Below are 16,887 nucleotides of genomic sequence, written 5' to 3'. Positions count from 1 at the left end.
AAAAACCTGTTAATGTAGGAGTACTAGTTTAACCCCATGTCATGATATGTCATGGCAATAGGGATCAAATGCACAGCACTGGGTACTCAAGGCCAGGGGGATCCTGCAGTGGAGCCACAGGGTCTCTGACTCATCGAGCATGCTGCAGGAAATATCAGGCTCAGCAGAGTTAGGGAGGCCCGCCTCTGGAGGCTCCCCGCTGCACCAGAATTAGGTGTGTTCCAGATTGAGGGCTGGATATAAAGAACCCAAGACTGACACACGTTTGCTGGTCTAACAGTCCTCATAGAGTTTCCTCTGTGATACCACTGTGTGTCTGGCCTGTTTCCTGCCTTCGGCCTGTTTCCAGATTCCACCTAGTTAAGTCCTGGCGGTTGCCCCTGGCGGTTGCCCCGCACCCAAGGATCCAACCCGTGGGGCAACAGTGGCTGCTTCAGGAAGAAAATGCCCTGCTCCAGAGTGCCTGGCCTCTCTGAGCTACGCACCTGCTGTGGTACCTCCTCCCTGCCCTCAAAACAGAGCGGACCTTGACATCCCGAGATGCTAAAATCCAGTTCAGGTTTTGGAACACTCATCTCAATGCATTCTACAGGGCCAACGAGATTAACCTTCTGCCTCCGGCTTTTCTCCTTGTGGCAGGAAGAAAGGACTAAGGTCTCGTGTTGACACTGAGTTAAGAGTTCTTTCAGGAGTCTGACAGATCCTGTATACTGGCCAGGGGTGGACTAAAAGAAAAGCAAAGCCACGGCGCCAGCTTCAACAAAATCAGTGACAGGTTTCCACTGGTCCAGAAATTAAAATCATTTGTTTTAATCTTCCAGATAAAACTTTGGTTTCCCTTCCTCACACGAAAAGTAAACAAGTTTAAAGCTTTTTCCATCATCAACAGCTCAAACCAAGATGTTACTATAACGCCATCTGTCTGAAGTACCACAGCTCCCTTTATGCAGCCCACGAGGCGATGCTTCTGACCTTCCCAAACACCGAAGAGCAGTGAAACGTGTTGCAGAAAGGTCTACTCACTCTCTGGAGGACCCAATCTGCCCCCTCTCCTGCAAACACGGTAAAAGGGATGAACGAAGAATTCCTCACAAAATTCCCTTGCGGAGGTAAAAATAAATAAATAAATAATAATAATGCTAAACACGTTATCAGACAGGGCTTGAATAAACAATAAGCTGTGACCGTGCTTGGAAGGCTTTTGTTTAGCGGGGGTAGGCTGCTCGTGAGATGATGCAATCTGAAGTGACTGTCCCATGCATTCTGGGTCTGGATCGGCCACAGAAAGGAAATTTCCATTGTAAAGCTGCATCGCGCCCCCACATTCATCTTCTTACTCCTTTTCACATCCATAAAGCATGGGGGCAGCACACGTTCTTGGTGAAGGGGGGGGGGGAGGGAATAAAGGATCCCTCCCCCTGGATTATTTATCAGTTTTTTTATTCTGCCTCTCCCAAAAAAAAAATATGAACAAAGTGGACTACAATAAGAGATCAAACACAGAAATATAACAAACTAAAACAGTCAACAAAAACGCACAAAACCTTTGCTAGTCTGACAGCAGAATTAAAATGTTTTAAAAGAAACACTATTAATTCCCATAAGAACATAATTCTATCTCCACTGAAGCATAAAAGTCAATAAATAATTTGTTTAATCTAACACTTTAAAAAAAATTAGCAACCACTTGCTTAAAAAGCTGTGATTTACTCCTGGGTTACATCTTGTCTGCTCTTCTACTCATGTGTGTGTGTGTGCGCACACACACACACAAATACACACAGAAAAACCAACTCACTGGCAACTTCTGAACTAGGTGGAATCTAGCGAAAGAGTGTACCAATACTCCCACTGAACAGAGGGGAGCTCTGGACAATGCCATTCTATAAGTGACAGAGGGTTAGAAACACTGAAACATGATGGCAGAAAAAGTCCGCATGGCCAATCCAGTCTGCCCATCCGTCCAATAAATTTAGCACCACTTCCTTAGAGATCCTCTGTATTTATCCCATACTTTCTTGAATTCAGATACTGTTCTTGTCTCCACCACTTTCACTGGAAGGCTGTTCCATGCATCCACCACCCTCTCTGTAAAGAAATATTTCTTCAGATTACTTCTGTATCTACCCCCTTTCACCCTCATCTCTTGACCCCCTTGGTTCTACAGCCTTCTTTTCTTTGAAAAAGGCTCACCTTCTGTGCATGGAATCCTTTGAGATATTTGAATGTCTCTATCATATCTCCCCTATCTCGCCTTTCCTCTAGGGCAGCGATTCTTAACCGGTGTGTCGGCAAGCACCAGCAGGTATGTTGCAGCTCCCGGTGTCCCACTGCCCCGGTTGTACTTCCCTCCTCCCTTTTTCCAGTCCCCGTGGGCCAATGGGAAGCCTCCTTTCTTCCTGCCCCCCTCTGCCCAATGGGAAGCCTCCTTCATTCTTCCTCCCTTGTGCAGGCCAATCAGAAGCCTCCTCCCTTCTACCTGCCAGTGGAAGTAGGAAGAAGGGAGGAAGCCTCTGATTGGTCGGGGAGGAAGGAAGAAGGGCCATCTTATAGCCCGGGGATGGGGTGGGAGGAATGGCCGTTTCGAACCCCGACGAAGCAAGACCGCCATGAGAGCTCATCCCCATGGCGGCAAAGAGGAAACCCGACCCCGACCAAGCAAGGCTGCTACGGGAGCTCATCCCTGTGGCAGCGAAGAGGAAACCCGACCCTGACCAAGGTCGCCATGGGAGCTCATCCCCTTGGCGGCGAAGAGGAAACCTGACCCCGACCAAGCAAGGCCGCCACGGGAGCCCATCCCCGAGGCAGCGAAAAAGAAGGCTCGCCAGAGTAAAGCCACGGCGGAACTGGAGCCCATCCCTGCAGCAAAGGAAGAAGAGGTTTGGCGGTGAGAGCTTGTGTGTGTGGGTGTGAGTGGGCGCCTGAATGAGAGCTTGTATGTGTGGGTGTGAATGGGCACCCGGTGAGAGCTTGTGTGTGTAGGTGTGAATGGGCGCCTGGGTGAGAGCTTGTGTCTGTGGGTGAGAATGGGTGCCTAAGTGAGAGCTTGTATGTGTGAGTGTGAATGGGTGCCTGGGTGAGAGCTTGTGTGTGTGGGTATGAATGGATGCCTGGGTGAGAGCTTGTGTCTGTGGGTGTGAATGGGTGCCTGGGTGAGAGCTTGTGTCTGTGGGTGTGAGTGGGTGCCTGATTGTATGTGTGGGTGTGAATGGGCGCCTGGGTGAGAGCTTGTATGTGTGAGTGTGAATGGGTGCCTGGGTGAGAGCTTGTGTGTGTGGGTGTGAATAGGTGCCTGGGTGAGAGCTTGTGTCTGTGGGTGTGAATGGGTGCCTGAGTGAGAGCTTGGGTGTGAATGGGTGTCTGGGTGAGAGCTTGGGTGTGTGGGTGTGAATGGGTGCCTGTGTGAGAGCTGGTGTGAATGGGTGCGAGAGCATTTGTGTGTGATTGAGAGCTTGTATATAAGAGAGCATGTGTGTGATGGAGAGAGAGACTGGTCAGGGAGGTGATGTGTTTCTGTGGGAGAGAGAGAGAGAGACTGGTCAGGAAGATGACTGGTGTGTGAGTAAGAGAGATTGAGACTGGTTGTAGGGTCAAATTGGGTGTGTGTGTATATGTTGCGGTCTCGGTCGCCACGGTGGCGTCCGAGGCCTTACCTTCCCTTCCGGTCCCAGAGTCTCGCCGCGTTCCGCGGACTCGGGACCCCGACCGCAGCTCCCTCCTGCCGCTCCGACCCTGCACCACAGCTCCCGCTCTCTGCTCCGACCCTGCATGGCCTGCAGGGCCTTCAGGCGCCATGCGCCGGCTCCCTCTCCGCCGCCGGCGTCCTCCCGCGGCTAGCCCCGCCCCTAGGCACGCGCGCGCGGTTCAGCCCCGTTTTTAAAGGGCCCAGCGCGGGAAAGCACGGCTCCTCCCTTTCCTGACGTCAGACGCTGCAGGGCTATTTAAGCCCTGCAGTTCCTAGCCTTCCTTGCCTTGCAACGAGGTTCCTTCACCTGAAGAGCTAGTTGCCGTTGTTCCTGACTCCTGTTTGTCTTCAGCCTGCCTTGACTCCGGTCCGTGACTTCGACTCCTGTTTGTCTTCAGCCTGCCTTGACTCCGGTCCGTGACTTCGACTCCTGTTTGTCTTCAGCCTGCCTTGACCCCGGTTCGTGACCCCGACTTCTGCTTACTCGCCGCCTGCCAAGACTCCGGCCCGTGTTCCACTCCTGGGTTCCATCGGCCTCACCTAAGTCCCAGCGGTCCGGGTCCCTACGGGCTCCTCCTGGGGGGACCTCGGGCTTCCAGGGCGAAGACTCCTAAGTCCTAGCGACCCGGGCTCCCACAGCTCCTCTGGAGGAGTCACGGGTTTCCAGGTGAAGCTCCAGTTGCCCAGTGGGAGTTCTGCCTTCCGACTGTACCCTCGGGTCGGTCGGCCTAAGGATCCACATCCGGATTTCCTTCATCACAACAGTTTGCAAGGCCATGGATCCGGCAGACCTCGCCGGGCTACAGGCCATTCCGGGTTTGGCCCAGCGGTTAGTTCAGCAACAGCAGGTCCTGGATTCCCTGGCTGCAACAGTAGAGCGGCTGGCCGCTCGCATGGATGCCGAGCCACCCGCACCTGTTCCGGTACCAGCACCTGCTCCAGCACCACTGGTAACCCTCCAGTCCGCTACACAGCTTCCAGCACCCTCTCGCTATGCCGGCGATGCCAAGGCGTGTCGAGGGTTCTTAAACCAGTGCTATGTGCGCTTTGCCCTACTGCCTAACCAGTTTCCTACAGATGGCACCAAGGTGGCGTACATTTTTTCCCTTTTGGACGGAAGGGCCCTGAACTGGGCTTCTCCCATGTGGCAGAACAATGATCCAGCGCTGGGGGATTTGAATCGTTTTGTGGAAGAGTTCAAAGCGGCTTTTGATGAGCCAGCACGACAGGCGTCCGCTACCTCAGAGTTACTCCAGCTCCGGCAAGGAACGCGGACTTTGGCGGACTACGCGCTGGAATTCCGCACGCTCGCCCACGAGGTAGGCTGGCAGGATGAGGCTCTCCGGGGCGTGTTCCTGGAAGGATTAGCCGGTCGTATTAAGGACGAGCTAGCGGCTCGGGATCTGCCGGAGACTCTGAGTTCCCTTATTGATTTAGCGGGCCGAATTGATCGGCGTTTGCAGCAGAGGGCGAAGGAGGGGCGCCCTTTCCGACGCTTGACGTCCGTGACTCCCAGGATCTCAAATTCGGGGTCACGGGGAACTGCACCTTCACCAACAACTTCCTCTGACGAACCCATGCAAGTGGGCCGCTCGTCATTGTCACCCGAAGAAAGGCAGCGACGCCGCGACTTGAGGCTGTGCCTGTACTGTGGCGGTAAGGGCCACTACCTAGCACAGTGTAAGGAACGAGCGGAAAACTCCCGCGCCTAGGTGTAAGGGAGGAGTGTCCCCTAGGCTGCCTTAGCCCTGCTCCTCAATGTACCATACCGGTAACCTTGGAATATCCTGGTGGTTCCTTCCTCACGCAAGCCCTAGTCGACTCCGGGGCAGGAGGCAACTTCATTACTAAGGATCTGGTACAACAGCTGAATCTTCCTACACGATCCAGGACCCCGGCCTTACGGGTAACTTCTGTTCAGGGTACTCCTTTGTCGGGGTGCATTTCCACAGAGACCTTGCCGTTGATTTTGCAAACAGGTTTATTGCACACAGAGGAGATTTCGCTGCTAGTGTTGGAGAGAGCCGTACATCCGGTGGTTCTTGGTTTGCCCTGGCTCCAGAAACACTCTCCTGTGATTCGCTGGAAGGACTTTCAGATTACCCAGTGGAGTTCTGAGTGTTTCCAATCCTGCCTCCAAGCGAAAAGATTCCAACGGATTCCGCTGGCTCTCACTTCTCCGGTATTGCCGGCTCCGTATGCCGACTTTCTGGACGTCTTCTCCAAGGAAAGAGCAGAACTGTTACCGCAACACCGACCTTTTGACTGTGCGATAGAGTTGCTCCCAGGTACTACTCCCCCTCGGGGTCGGGTATACCCATTGTCTCAGCCGGAGACTCGGGCTATGTCGGAATACATCACCGAGAATCTGGCTAAGGGATTCATCCGCCCTTCAAAGTCTCCCGCCGGAGCGGGTTTCTTTTTTGTTGCTAAGAAGGACGGAGCCTTGCGGCCTTGCATTGATTACCGTGGGCTCAATGCTATCACCAAGAAGAACCGGTACCCGCTTCCTCTCATTCCAGAATTGTTGGATAGACTTCAAGGAGCCCGAGTTTTCACGAAGCTGGACCTCCGCGGCGCATACAATCTGGTCCGAATCCGTCCCGGGGATGAATGGAAGACGGCGTTCAATACCCGGGACGGCCATTATGAATACCTTGTCATGCCGTTTGGACTGTGCAATGCTCCCGCCGTATTCCAGCACTTGATGAACGAGATTTTGCGAGAATTATTGCACTCCTGCGTGATCGTCTATTTGGACGATGTTCTTATACATTCCCCGGATCTTACCTCCCATCGGCAACATGTGAGACAAGTACTTCAGGTCTTACGAGACCATCATTTGTACGCAAAGTTTGAAAAGTGTCTCTTTGAGCAAGAGTCGCTACCCTTCCTCGGGTATATTGTGTCCTCCACCGGTTTCCGGATGGACCCCTGTAAGGTGTCCGCCATCAGGAAATGGCCCCGTCCTGAGGGGCTAAAAGCGTTGCAACGTTTTTTGGGGTTTGCTAATTTCTATAGACACTTTATTCCCCAATATTCTCGCTTGGTGGCACCTTTGACCGCGTTGACTCGGAAAGGGGCTAACACCCGCCTTTGGCCTAAGGAAGCTTGTGAGGCTTTCGAACAATTAAAGGAGGCGTTTCTCCGGGATACTTGTTTACGTCACCCGGACCCCACACGGCCATTCTTCGTTGAGGTCGATGCCTCTAACATTGCTGTAGGGGCGGTCCTCTCGCAAGCCTCTACCTCCGGACATCTCCTACCCTGCTCCTATTTCTCCAAGAAATTCTCGTCAGCCGAGTGCAATTACGGCATTGGGGATAAGGAGTTGCTGGCTGTCAAACTTGCGCTGGAGGAATGGAGACAGTGGTTGGAGGGCTCCCTTCATCCGGTCACGATTTATACAGATCACAAGAACCTGGAGTTCCTCAACCAGGCTCAAAGACTTAACCCCCGACAAGCACGCTGGTCCCTTTTCTTTAACCGTTTTGATTTCATTTTGAAGTATCATCCAAGGTGTGGTTAAGCACCCGGAACCTCCACTTACCTAACCGTTCGCGTAAGTTGGCCCCCAAATACTGCGGGCCTTTTCAAGTTGCGGAGCGTATAGGAACACTATCCTACAGACTTCGCCTTCCGTCTTCACTTCGCATTCATAACGTGTTCCACGTCTCCTTGTTGAAACCAGTAGTACTTTCCCGGTTCCACCGTCCTTCCACCGACGCACTATCATCATCTACATCTAAAGAGAATACATATCAGGTACGAGAGGTGTTGGACGTTCGCTTCCATGCCCGTCGCTGGGAATACCTGCTGGCATGGGAGGGGTGCGGCTCCGAGGAAGACTCATGGGAACCAGCTCGGAACATTTTGGACAAATCATTGCTAACTCAATTCCATCTGGACAATCCCGGGAAACCCGGTCCCCGACGGAGGGGGCGTAAGAGGGGGGGTACTGTTGCGGTCTCGGTCGCCACGGTGGCATCCGAGGCCTTACCTTCCCTTCCGGTCCCGGAGTCTCGCCGCGTTCCGCGGACTCGGGACCCCAACCACAGCTCCCTCCTGCACCACAGCTCCCGCTCTCTGCTCCGACCCTGCACGGCCTGCAGGGCCTTCAGGCGCCATGCGCCGGCTCCCTCTCCGCCGCCGGCGTCCTCCCGCGGCTAGCCCCACCCCTAGGCACGCGCGCGCGGTTCAGCCCCGTTTTTAAAGGGCCCAGCGCGGGAAAGCACGGCTCCTCCCTTTCCTGACGTCAGACGCTGCAGGGCTATTTAAGCCCTGCAGTTCCTAGCCTTCCTTGCCTTGCAACGAGGTTCCTTCACCTGAAGAGCTAGTTGCCGTTGTTCCTGACTCCTGTTTGTCTTCAGCCTGCCTTGACTCCGGTCCGTGACTTCGACTCCTGTTTGTCTTCAGCCTGCCTTGACTCCGGTCCGTGACTTCGACTCCTGTTTGTCTTCAGCCTGCCTTGACTCCGGTCCGTGACTTCGACTCCTGTTTGTCTTCAGCCTGCCTTGACTCCGGTCCGTGACTTCGACTCCTGTTTGTCTTCAGCCTGCCTTGACCCCGGTTCGTGACCCCGACTTCTGCTTACTCGCCGCCTGCCAAGACTCCGGGCCGTGTTCCACTCCTGGGTTCCATCGGCCTCACGTAAGTCCCAGCGGTCCGGGTCCCTACGGGCTCCTCCTGGGGGGACCTCGGGCTTCCAGGGCGAAGACTCCTAAGTCCTAGCGACCCGGGCTCCCACAGCTCCTCTGGAGGAGTCACGGGTTTCCAGGTGAAGCTCCAATTGCCCAGTGGGAGTTCTGCCTTCCGACTGTACCCTCGGGTCGGTCGGCCTAAGGATCCACATCCGGATTTCCTTCATCACAACAGTATAAGTGACTGGTTGTGGGCGCTAAGGAAGAGGACTGTGAGGACAGAGCTTCAGCAACCCTTGCTGCTTCTGGTGAGTGCTATTGGCCTGGAAGGGAAAGGAGTAGGAGAGTTGCTGGAGAGGGTAAGTAAAGGTGGCATTTTAAGTTTATGTTTCTTGATTGACTACCATTTTAATTATTGGGTATTATGCAATGTCTGCGGTTTTGAAATATTTTATTGATATTTGGACATTTTAATTATTTCTATGAGTTTTTCATCGTTGGATATTATTCTGTCCATCAGCTGTTTTGTAACATTTATTAGTATCGCTTTACAATTATTTCTGTGTGCGGATCTATAGTAGCTTGGCTTATTCTGTTTTCCTAATAGGAAGTGTATTACTGTTTAGGGCCTGGTTTAATATTTGTAGTGTTACTTTTTCATAGGTTGGGTTGTTACTGTTTGAGTGTGTTCCATAATACTGGTGAAACTTTGTGCGGGTTAGTTTGTGTGCATTATTGGAAATCCTGAGAGTCTCTTAGGTGCTATATTTCTCTTTCCATTTCTCCAGGTTCGCACTGCATGCAGAGGGGCTTTTTTTGGTTTTCCATTCCAGTTTCTGTCTCCACATTTATAATTTGTGGTTTTTCTGTACTTGGTGAAGGTCAGTTCTGGGTGTGTGACCGCAGTGAGGTATTTTACTAGCATGTAGGCATTTGTATCAATCTTATTTGTTGTGTTTTCTCAATAGGATATGAATTAGTGGTAAATTACTGTCTTTTCATAAGGAAGGCTATTGTGCCTGGTGGTGAAGGTAGTTTGTTTTGCTTTTACTGAGATGTTGTCAGACCAGAATATCTTTTTTGTATGGCGAGTTGTACAGGGTAATGCCCTAGATCTGCTCTGCACTCATTGCTGGGGGTTGAGGGGATTCCTGTGGATGCAGAGTGCATGTTTACATTTAGCCCTGTGATGGTCACATGTTCAGTGTGTCACGCATGTGAGAACCATCTGTCAGGTGTGTCCCGGACAAAAAAAGGTTGAGAACCACTGCTCTAGGGTATACATGTTTAGATCTTTAAGTCTATCCCCATATGCTTTAGAACGAAGACCACTGACCATTTTTTGTAGCCACCCTCTGGCACGAGCACCAAACCGTGGGCCTGATTCACTAAGACTTATTTATTTTACAATCATTTATAAACCGCTCATAAAGAGAAACTCCTGCTGAGCGGAGTACAATCCACACATAAAACACATTTTAAGTTACATAACACACATTAAAACAGATACTCCTTCAGCTGTTTCCTACACTGTTTATAATCTATCACAGTGCACAGTTCCAGTGGTAACTTGTTCCATGTAGTAAGGCCCACCTTGGAAAAAGCTCTCCTCTTCGTGGATTGGAGACAATAGTCTCTGAAAGATGGAATAATAAGCAAAAACATGCCTAAGGAATGTAGAGAACGGCCTGGTTCATAAAGCTGTCTGTAATGAAGGAAGGACCTGATCCATGTCAATAGTTTGAACTTCTCACGCTGCAGAACAGATAGCCAATGAAGCCGACGCAGCACTGGTGTAATATGCTCGTGCATAGCACATGACATTACCATACACGCCACAGCGTTCTGAAAAAACCTCTCAGGCCCGAGCACAGTATTTAGGAAACCCAACATATAAAGGTGAATTTTAAAAGCCCAACGCGTGCATTAATTAGGGGATACGTGAATATGTTGGGCTTGTGCGCGCCGAGCGGAATTTGAAAGCTGCCAAGGTACGCATGTTATCTACTGGAGCTCGCACATCTCGGAAGATTTCAAAAAGGGGGCAGGGAGTGTGCATGGTCTGGGCAGGGCATGGGCGTTTTAGGCGCGAACCTGAGGTGTGCGCGTAAATACTCACACAATTCGGCGCGTGTCGAGGCCCTCCGCCCTGCAACTTTACTCCTGCTATGGATGACGTGCAAGTAAAAAAAAATTTAAGAAAAACAGGCACACCTGTGAGGTTTTAAGGGTCGGGGCTGACTGAGGAGAGTGAAGGCTATTAAACTGGGGGGGGGGTGGGGGTTTGGAGGACCTCTCTCTTAACTGGGGAAGAACTGGTAAAGCTGGGAATAACGGCGGTGTGCATCCCTTTTAAAGTCCGATTTACGCGGTAGAAGTGGAATTCGCGTGCACCCATTTAAAATTTGGCGCACGTGTGCGCGGCCAGGCTATTTTATAACCTGCGCACGTATGTGTTATAAAATGGCAGCGTCCCTGGGCGTGGGCCGATGTACATGCGCCGATGTGCACCAGCACGCCGATTTGAAAGATACCGTCATAGGGAGTGTCTACCGGGGGGGGGGGGGGGGGGGGGGGGGGGGGTGCTTAGTAAATCAGGCCCTCTGTTTGGGGGGATAGGAAATAGGGACTAGATTAAAATCTCATGGTGACCTTGAGTCGGTGGCATTGTTAAAATGTGAGTCGGTGGCATTGTTAAAATGTAAAAGCCATATGCACAAATAGCCTTTTAATATATATTCTTTTTCTTTTTAAGCTGCTTTAAGTCGCTCGGATCACAATACTGCCTTTCTCATTCTCCCAAGGCCCTTCCTGATGTTGTTCTCTAGGGTGACAGGATTTATACAAGTAATGCTATGGCCCCGTGTGCACTACGAGCACAATCCTTGCCACTGCACACGTTTTTAGCTACTTCCCCCTTTGTATTACGTCCAGCTCAGCGCAACACAAAATATTTAATAACTCCAAGGTCCTCCGGAGCTCTCCCTGTTCAGGCTTTCAAACAAACAAACCACAAGTTATAGGACTCCCTGACTACTGCCCTGCGATCATTCCTGAAAATGTTACAGTGCTAAATAAAAGCTCAATGGTTACGCACTTAGCGAGGACTTGCAGGCGAGTCCTATGGCTAGAGAAATAACAACATTCCTGTTTGCTGAAGAAAGTACTGACCCATGCTCAATTCGTCATGATAAAGAATGCCGAGCTGCTCCCAGAGAGACATACTTTAGCTCGCCGAAGCAGATGCAGTAACATCTGAAGAGAATATGACAGTTTCTGGAAACTTTTCATTTCGGAAAAAAATAATAATGTTTTAGTAGTTGTGGTATGGTGGTTATTGTTAACCTACCATGAATCACCACCTGTGTGTAGTGGCAAGCCTTATTTTAATATTTGTGCTCATACGCCAGAGGCTTCCCATAATTACGGTGCATTCAAGGCTCAGCAGAGAAAGACGGTGAAGTAAAGGTGAACCATTCTGTCATAGGGCAAATGATGAATGAAAAACCCCTGGTATTCCAGCTCGGGTGCCATCTGCACATACTTACATGCACCCAAACCCCATGCAATTTTACAAGGGGCACACAAACCCTGGGCAGTTTTATAAGGAGCCATTTACATTTATGTGCATAAATAGCGTTGAAAATTACCCCCTAATAGCGTATATATGTGTGTGTGTATAATAGATATTATATAACATAACAATATAATATGGCAAATGATTAACCCATCTCTCCCACATACAGGAGAATCAGGCAATGGTGAATGGCTTCTGATTGACCAGTTCAGAGCTTTTTGTTGTGTGGATCTCCTTTGTGTAACCAAGCTGTACTATGAAAGCTGAATCAATTTAGTGCACCATATCACAAAAAAGCCGTGGCACGTGACTTTAAATTGTTAATGAACCTATATTACCTCTGCATTTGGACTTGTTTGTCCAGGATATAAAACATATGAGGCAACAATTTATTTATATTCGGGAAGATTTTTTGGTTACAGCTTAGAGCGAGAAGCAAGGGGGGGGGGTGGGATCTCCAGAAACCTTAAGTCTGGATCTGTTCAGGTCCTAATGGCTTTCTACGTGGCCTTGGGCAAGTCCCTTCACCTCCCTCTGCTTCCGATAACCAAGCAAAAGTTAGCACATTGTTGCTCCTCCTCCCTTCCATCTCCCTTTCGGACGTTATCATGCAGTGTAGGCGCACCAGGCCATCCACCTTAGAAGAGGTACATTTCTGCAGCATGACAGGTGTAAAAGATGCTGGGATCCTGTTTGAATTAGAAAGGCTAAATAAATTCATGTTATTATTTATTATTATTATTATTATTATTATTATATCCCTTTGTGGCTCTGCCTAAAAGCAAAAAGAAACAATTGTGATAATGGTTGAATTGTCTGGATGCATCAGTAGGAAGGAACAGAGAATTACAGTACTTTTTACGTATCCTACTAATACATTTTAAATAGCCACAGAATTTTTTTATTTTTATTTTTTTTTTACATTTAAGTGTTTTCTTGCATCTGCAGCTCTTAACATTTCAACGCTTGTCACCCTTCTGCTTTGTCCTTCTGAATATGTACAGTACCTCATTAATTATGAATCTGCTGGCCATCCGTAGTCTCGTTTTTGGTCCAAACTTATTGGTAATCATTAATCGTAAACTGGCTTCTGGGAATCTGAATTTGGGAGGACTGGAGCAGATGATTTCATCCACCATCACTACCGAGTTCTTGCCGTGGTGCTGCTGCTTTTCCTTTACTATCAATCACAAAGTCATGTATTAATTCTTAAATGAAAATAAAACACTTCTTGCCGTCCATATTTGCAATTGCTTTGGGCTTATTTTAAGTATTATCTCTGCATGCGGACTGAGACCTCCTCCTACAGCAGGTTCCATGCATGGGCTGGCTTCTTCTAAGTGGCGGCGTGGGAGCATGAGGGCAGCTTAGTGCTATGCTGTAGGGTCACTGGCCACTGCCATCACTGTGCGCCAATGTTTTGTCACCTTTCAGCTCTCTCACCCACTCCTCTTTGGGGAGTTTTCATTGTCTTCCAGGGAAATGGCTTGTCTGTTTAGCCCTCCCTGAGTGAGCCTGCCTGGCGCAGGCGACCGAGGGCAGTGACTACATCTGCTTACCAGGCCAGCTGTTTTCTCTCTGCATCTAATGTTTTCATTGGCTCTACCAAAACAGGTTTGGCATCATTCTGTAAGACAGAAGGATACTCTATTGCCTTCCTCACTCCCAGTCACCTTCCTTGCTGACTGCTTCCCCATTGCTTAGAATCTGCCGTGAAAATTTAACATTGCACCTCCCAAAATGCACCAAGGCATTTAGAAGGCATGCACCCAGCCTTCAGCCTCTCAATTTAATTAAAGCATTGAAGGTATTTTTTCGTTATGACACTTCATATGAAAGGGACTGGGCGTGATAAGGCTTTGCACCCTTAGCCATAAGTTGATTTCAGAGACTAGCTGACTCTGATGGGTTCTCTCAGGAACAGCTCCACTATGAAACACAAAATATCATTTAACATCAAACCTGTGCAACTGTTATCATGCAGCAAATCCTATAAAATGCAGTGAACATGGAAAAGCAAGACTAAACAGACAGGAGATACATAGAACTGGAAAAAGAGGCAGGAAGCATCATGCGTGTCAGTGTGATACATAATCACCCTTGGCGAAAGAGCACATTTGATTGTCAATGTTATTTTTTTTGTTTTAGCGAGTTACTTACAGTAAGGAGAAGAAGGGAAGAATTTATGAGAGAAATGTTAAGACAACAACAAATCATTAGTGTACGAGCTGAGCCTGAAGACAAAGGAAAACTAGGAAAGTATTAATCAGCTCTAGTGTAACTGCCAAGATTAACGAAGCACCCGGCTAGTAATAAAAGCAGGAGAGAACCACCCCCATCCCTACCCAGAGCAAGCACAAAGCGAAATCTAAATATTAGACAAATTCACGTGAAACTCTCTACCTTAGTACTCAAACTTCCCTAAGTTTCTCCAAGCAGCTCTGTGTAAAGGAAAAATTGGTCCTTACCTGCTAATTTTCATTCCTGTAGTACCACAGATCAATCCAGACTCCTGGGTTTTGCCTCCCTGCCAGCAGATGGAGACAGAGAAAGTTTCACCGACACCGTACATAACCCAGAGTGCCACCTGCAGTCCCTCAGTATCAATCTGTACCCAAGCCAAGATGACAGCAACAACCATAAATTTCTAAGCGTACTTCTAAGCAAACGCCCTCGCAACAGTACGAGCAGCGGACTCTCCCCCCAGTAAATGGGCGGGTCTCTGGACTGATCTGTAGTACTACAGGAATGAAAATTAGCAGGCAAGAACCAATTTTACTTTTCTGTACATACCCAGATTAGTCCAGACTCCTTGGATGTACCTTATCTCCCCTTAATTTGGGTGGGACTTGGAGAGTTCCACTTGTAGAACACTCACTATAGTACAAGGAAGCCGAAGCCCCGACATCCAAGCAATAATGCCTAGCAAACGTGGGCAATGACTTCCCAGTAGCCACTCAGCAAATTTCATGCAGAGACACCTGTTGTGAATCTGCCCAAGAGGTTGCATGAGAATGCGTCGAGTGTGCCCCTAAACCCTCCGGCACCAGGAACTCTTTAGAAATATGTTGACTCGATCACTTCCTTCAGCCACCGCACAATTGTAGTCTTAGACACCTTACATCCTTTCTTTGGACCACTCCACAATATTAAGAGGTGATCCAATCTACAAAGAGGTGATCCGATCTACAGAAATCATAAGTGATCTTTAGATACCTCTAAAGATGGAAAGCAGATACTGCCTCAGGCAGAAAAGAAGGCACCATGCATACAGATCTCCCTGCATCCAACATCTGTTGAAAAGGATCTCATCACGACAGTGCCTGGAGCTCCGAAATTCTCTTGGCTGAACAAATAGCCACCAAGAAAACCACTTCAAGAGTCAAGTCCTTAACTGTAACTCTTTAAGTGGTTCAAACTGAGCCTCACACAATCCTCTAAGGACTAGATTCAGATTCCAAGACAGACGAATGCTCAGCACCTGAGGATGCAAGTTCTTAGCTCCCCAAAACAACTTTTACTTATATTCCACATTCAGGTATTGTAGATATTTCCCTATCCTCAGAGGGCTTACAATCTAAGTTTGTACCTGAGGCAATGGAGGATAAAGTGATATGCCCAAGGTCACACTGAGCAACAGCAGGACTCAAATGCTGGTCTCCTGGTTCATAGCCCACTACTCTAATCACTAGGCTACTCCTCCACTCCCCAACTGCATAACGTCCAGATGTGCGGACAGAGGATACCCTCGTACCTTACCCTGGAGACAACCCAAGGCCAGTCCTTTGACCAAAGCTTTTCTGTAGAAAAGCCAAAATATGTGACACCATAGCCTGAACAGGTTGAGGCTGCACTCCATCAACAGCAGACCAGGACTGGAAGATCCTCCAAATTCGCACATACATCAAAGATGTAGAAGGTTGCCTAGCCTGCAATAAGGTGTAAATAAGAATATCCCCTCCATCTCAGGCATCTCCTCTCAGAAGTAAAGCCACGAGACAGAAGTGAGGCTGCGAGACAGAATTGAGCCGCCAGACCTGAAAATATTGGGGAAAAGAGTCGACCAATGTCCGAACTTCAGGGGCCCTTTTATGGCCATGTTGATCAGATCTGGGAAGCATGGTCTATGTGGTCACTCTGGAGCTACCAGGATCACGTTGACGGATATTTCTCTATCTGCCATAATCCCTTGTCCACCAGAGGCCACTGAGGGAAGACAAAGATGAATCTCTCAAGCCCACGGCAGCCCCAGAACTCCGATTCCTTCCGTACCATGTTTTGTTCAGTGACTGTAAAATCGTGAAGCCTTGGTGTTCTCTTTGGCCGGGATACCCCCATCTTCTGTGAATGAGACACATTGCTGTCTCCGACAGCTCCCATTCCCCAGGATCTAACTTTCTCCAACTGAGAAAATCCGCCTGAACATTGTACACTCTAGCGATGTCAGATGCTGCCAACTGCTCCAAATGCTGCTCTGTCCAGAGAATCAACTCCCAGGCCCCTCAAGCCACTGATAGGATCCATACTGAATGACCGCGTAACCTTGACAGACAGACAAGCAACGCAAATGCACTGCTCTCGTCTCTAACCGATTGATAGACCATGAGGCCTCCTGTTTCGACCACTGGCCCTGCACTGACTGATTTTTGCCACACCGCCCTCCATCCAGAGAGGCTTGCACGGTGATGACTATTACCTAATTTGAAACCTCCAATGCCACACCATGCTTGAGCTTGGTGAAAGTAAGCCATCACAAAAGATGCTTCCCCCTCTAATGGAAGAGGAAGATGAAACTTCCCCCTCTAATGGAAGAGGAAGATGAAACTCTTCCAATAATGGATTCCAGCGGGAGAGAATATCCCCCTGCAGAGGCCACATATGCGTGAACGCCCAATGCATTAATTCCAATGTCGATGCCATATAACCCAGGACCTGTAAATAGTATCTGTGCAAATAGGCGCTCAAGTTTAGGTTGCAGTCTTATG

At 49.2% G+C, this 16,887-nt stretch overlaps 1 protein-coding gene across 2 annotated transcripts in view; it reads right to left on the bottom strand.

Annotated features, from left to right (window-relative positions):
• Positions 1–16,887, bottom strand: part of SLC24A4 (solute carrier family 24 member 4) — a 262,868-nt gene that overhangs the window by 73,223 nt on the left and 172,758 nt on the right. For both annotated transcript variants that reach the window (XM_029597828.1, XM_029597829.1), the window contains exon 11: positions 12,910–13,082. In XM_029597828.1, the coding sequence (XP_029453688.1) occupies positions 12,910–13,082 (173 nt within the window). The remainder of the gene's footprint in view (positions 1–12,909; positions 13,083–16,887) is intronic.

Source organism: Rhinatrema bivittatum, chromosome 4, assembly GCF_901001135.1.
Source record: "Rhinatrema bivittatum chromosome 4, aRhiBiv1.1, whole genome shotgun sequence".
NCBI classification, from domain to species: domain Eukaryota; kingdom Metazoa; phylum Chordata; class Amphibia; order Gymnophiona; family Rhinatrematidae; genus Rhinatrema; species Rhinatrema bivittatum.
This window is presented reverse-complemented; position numbering and strand designations above follow the sequence as displayed.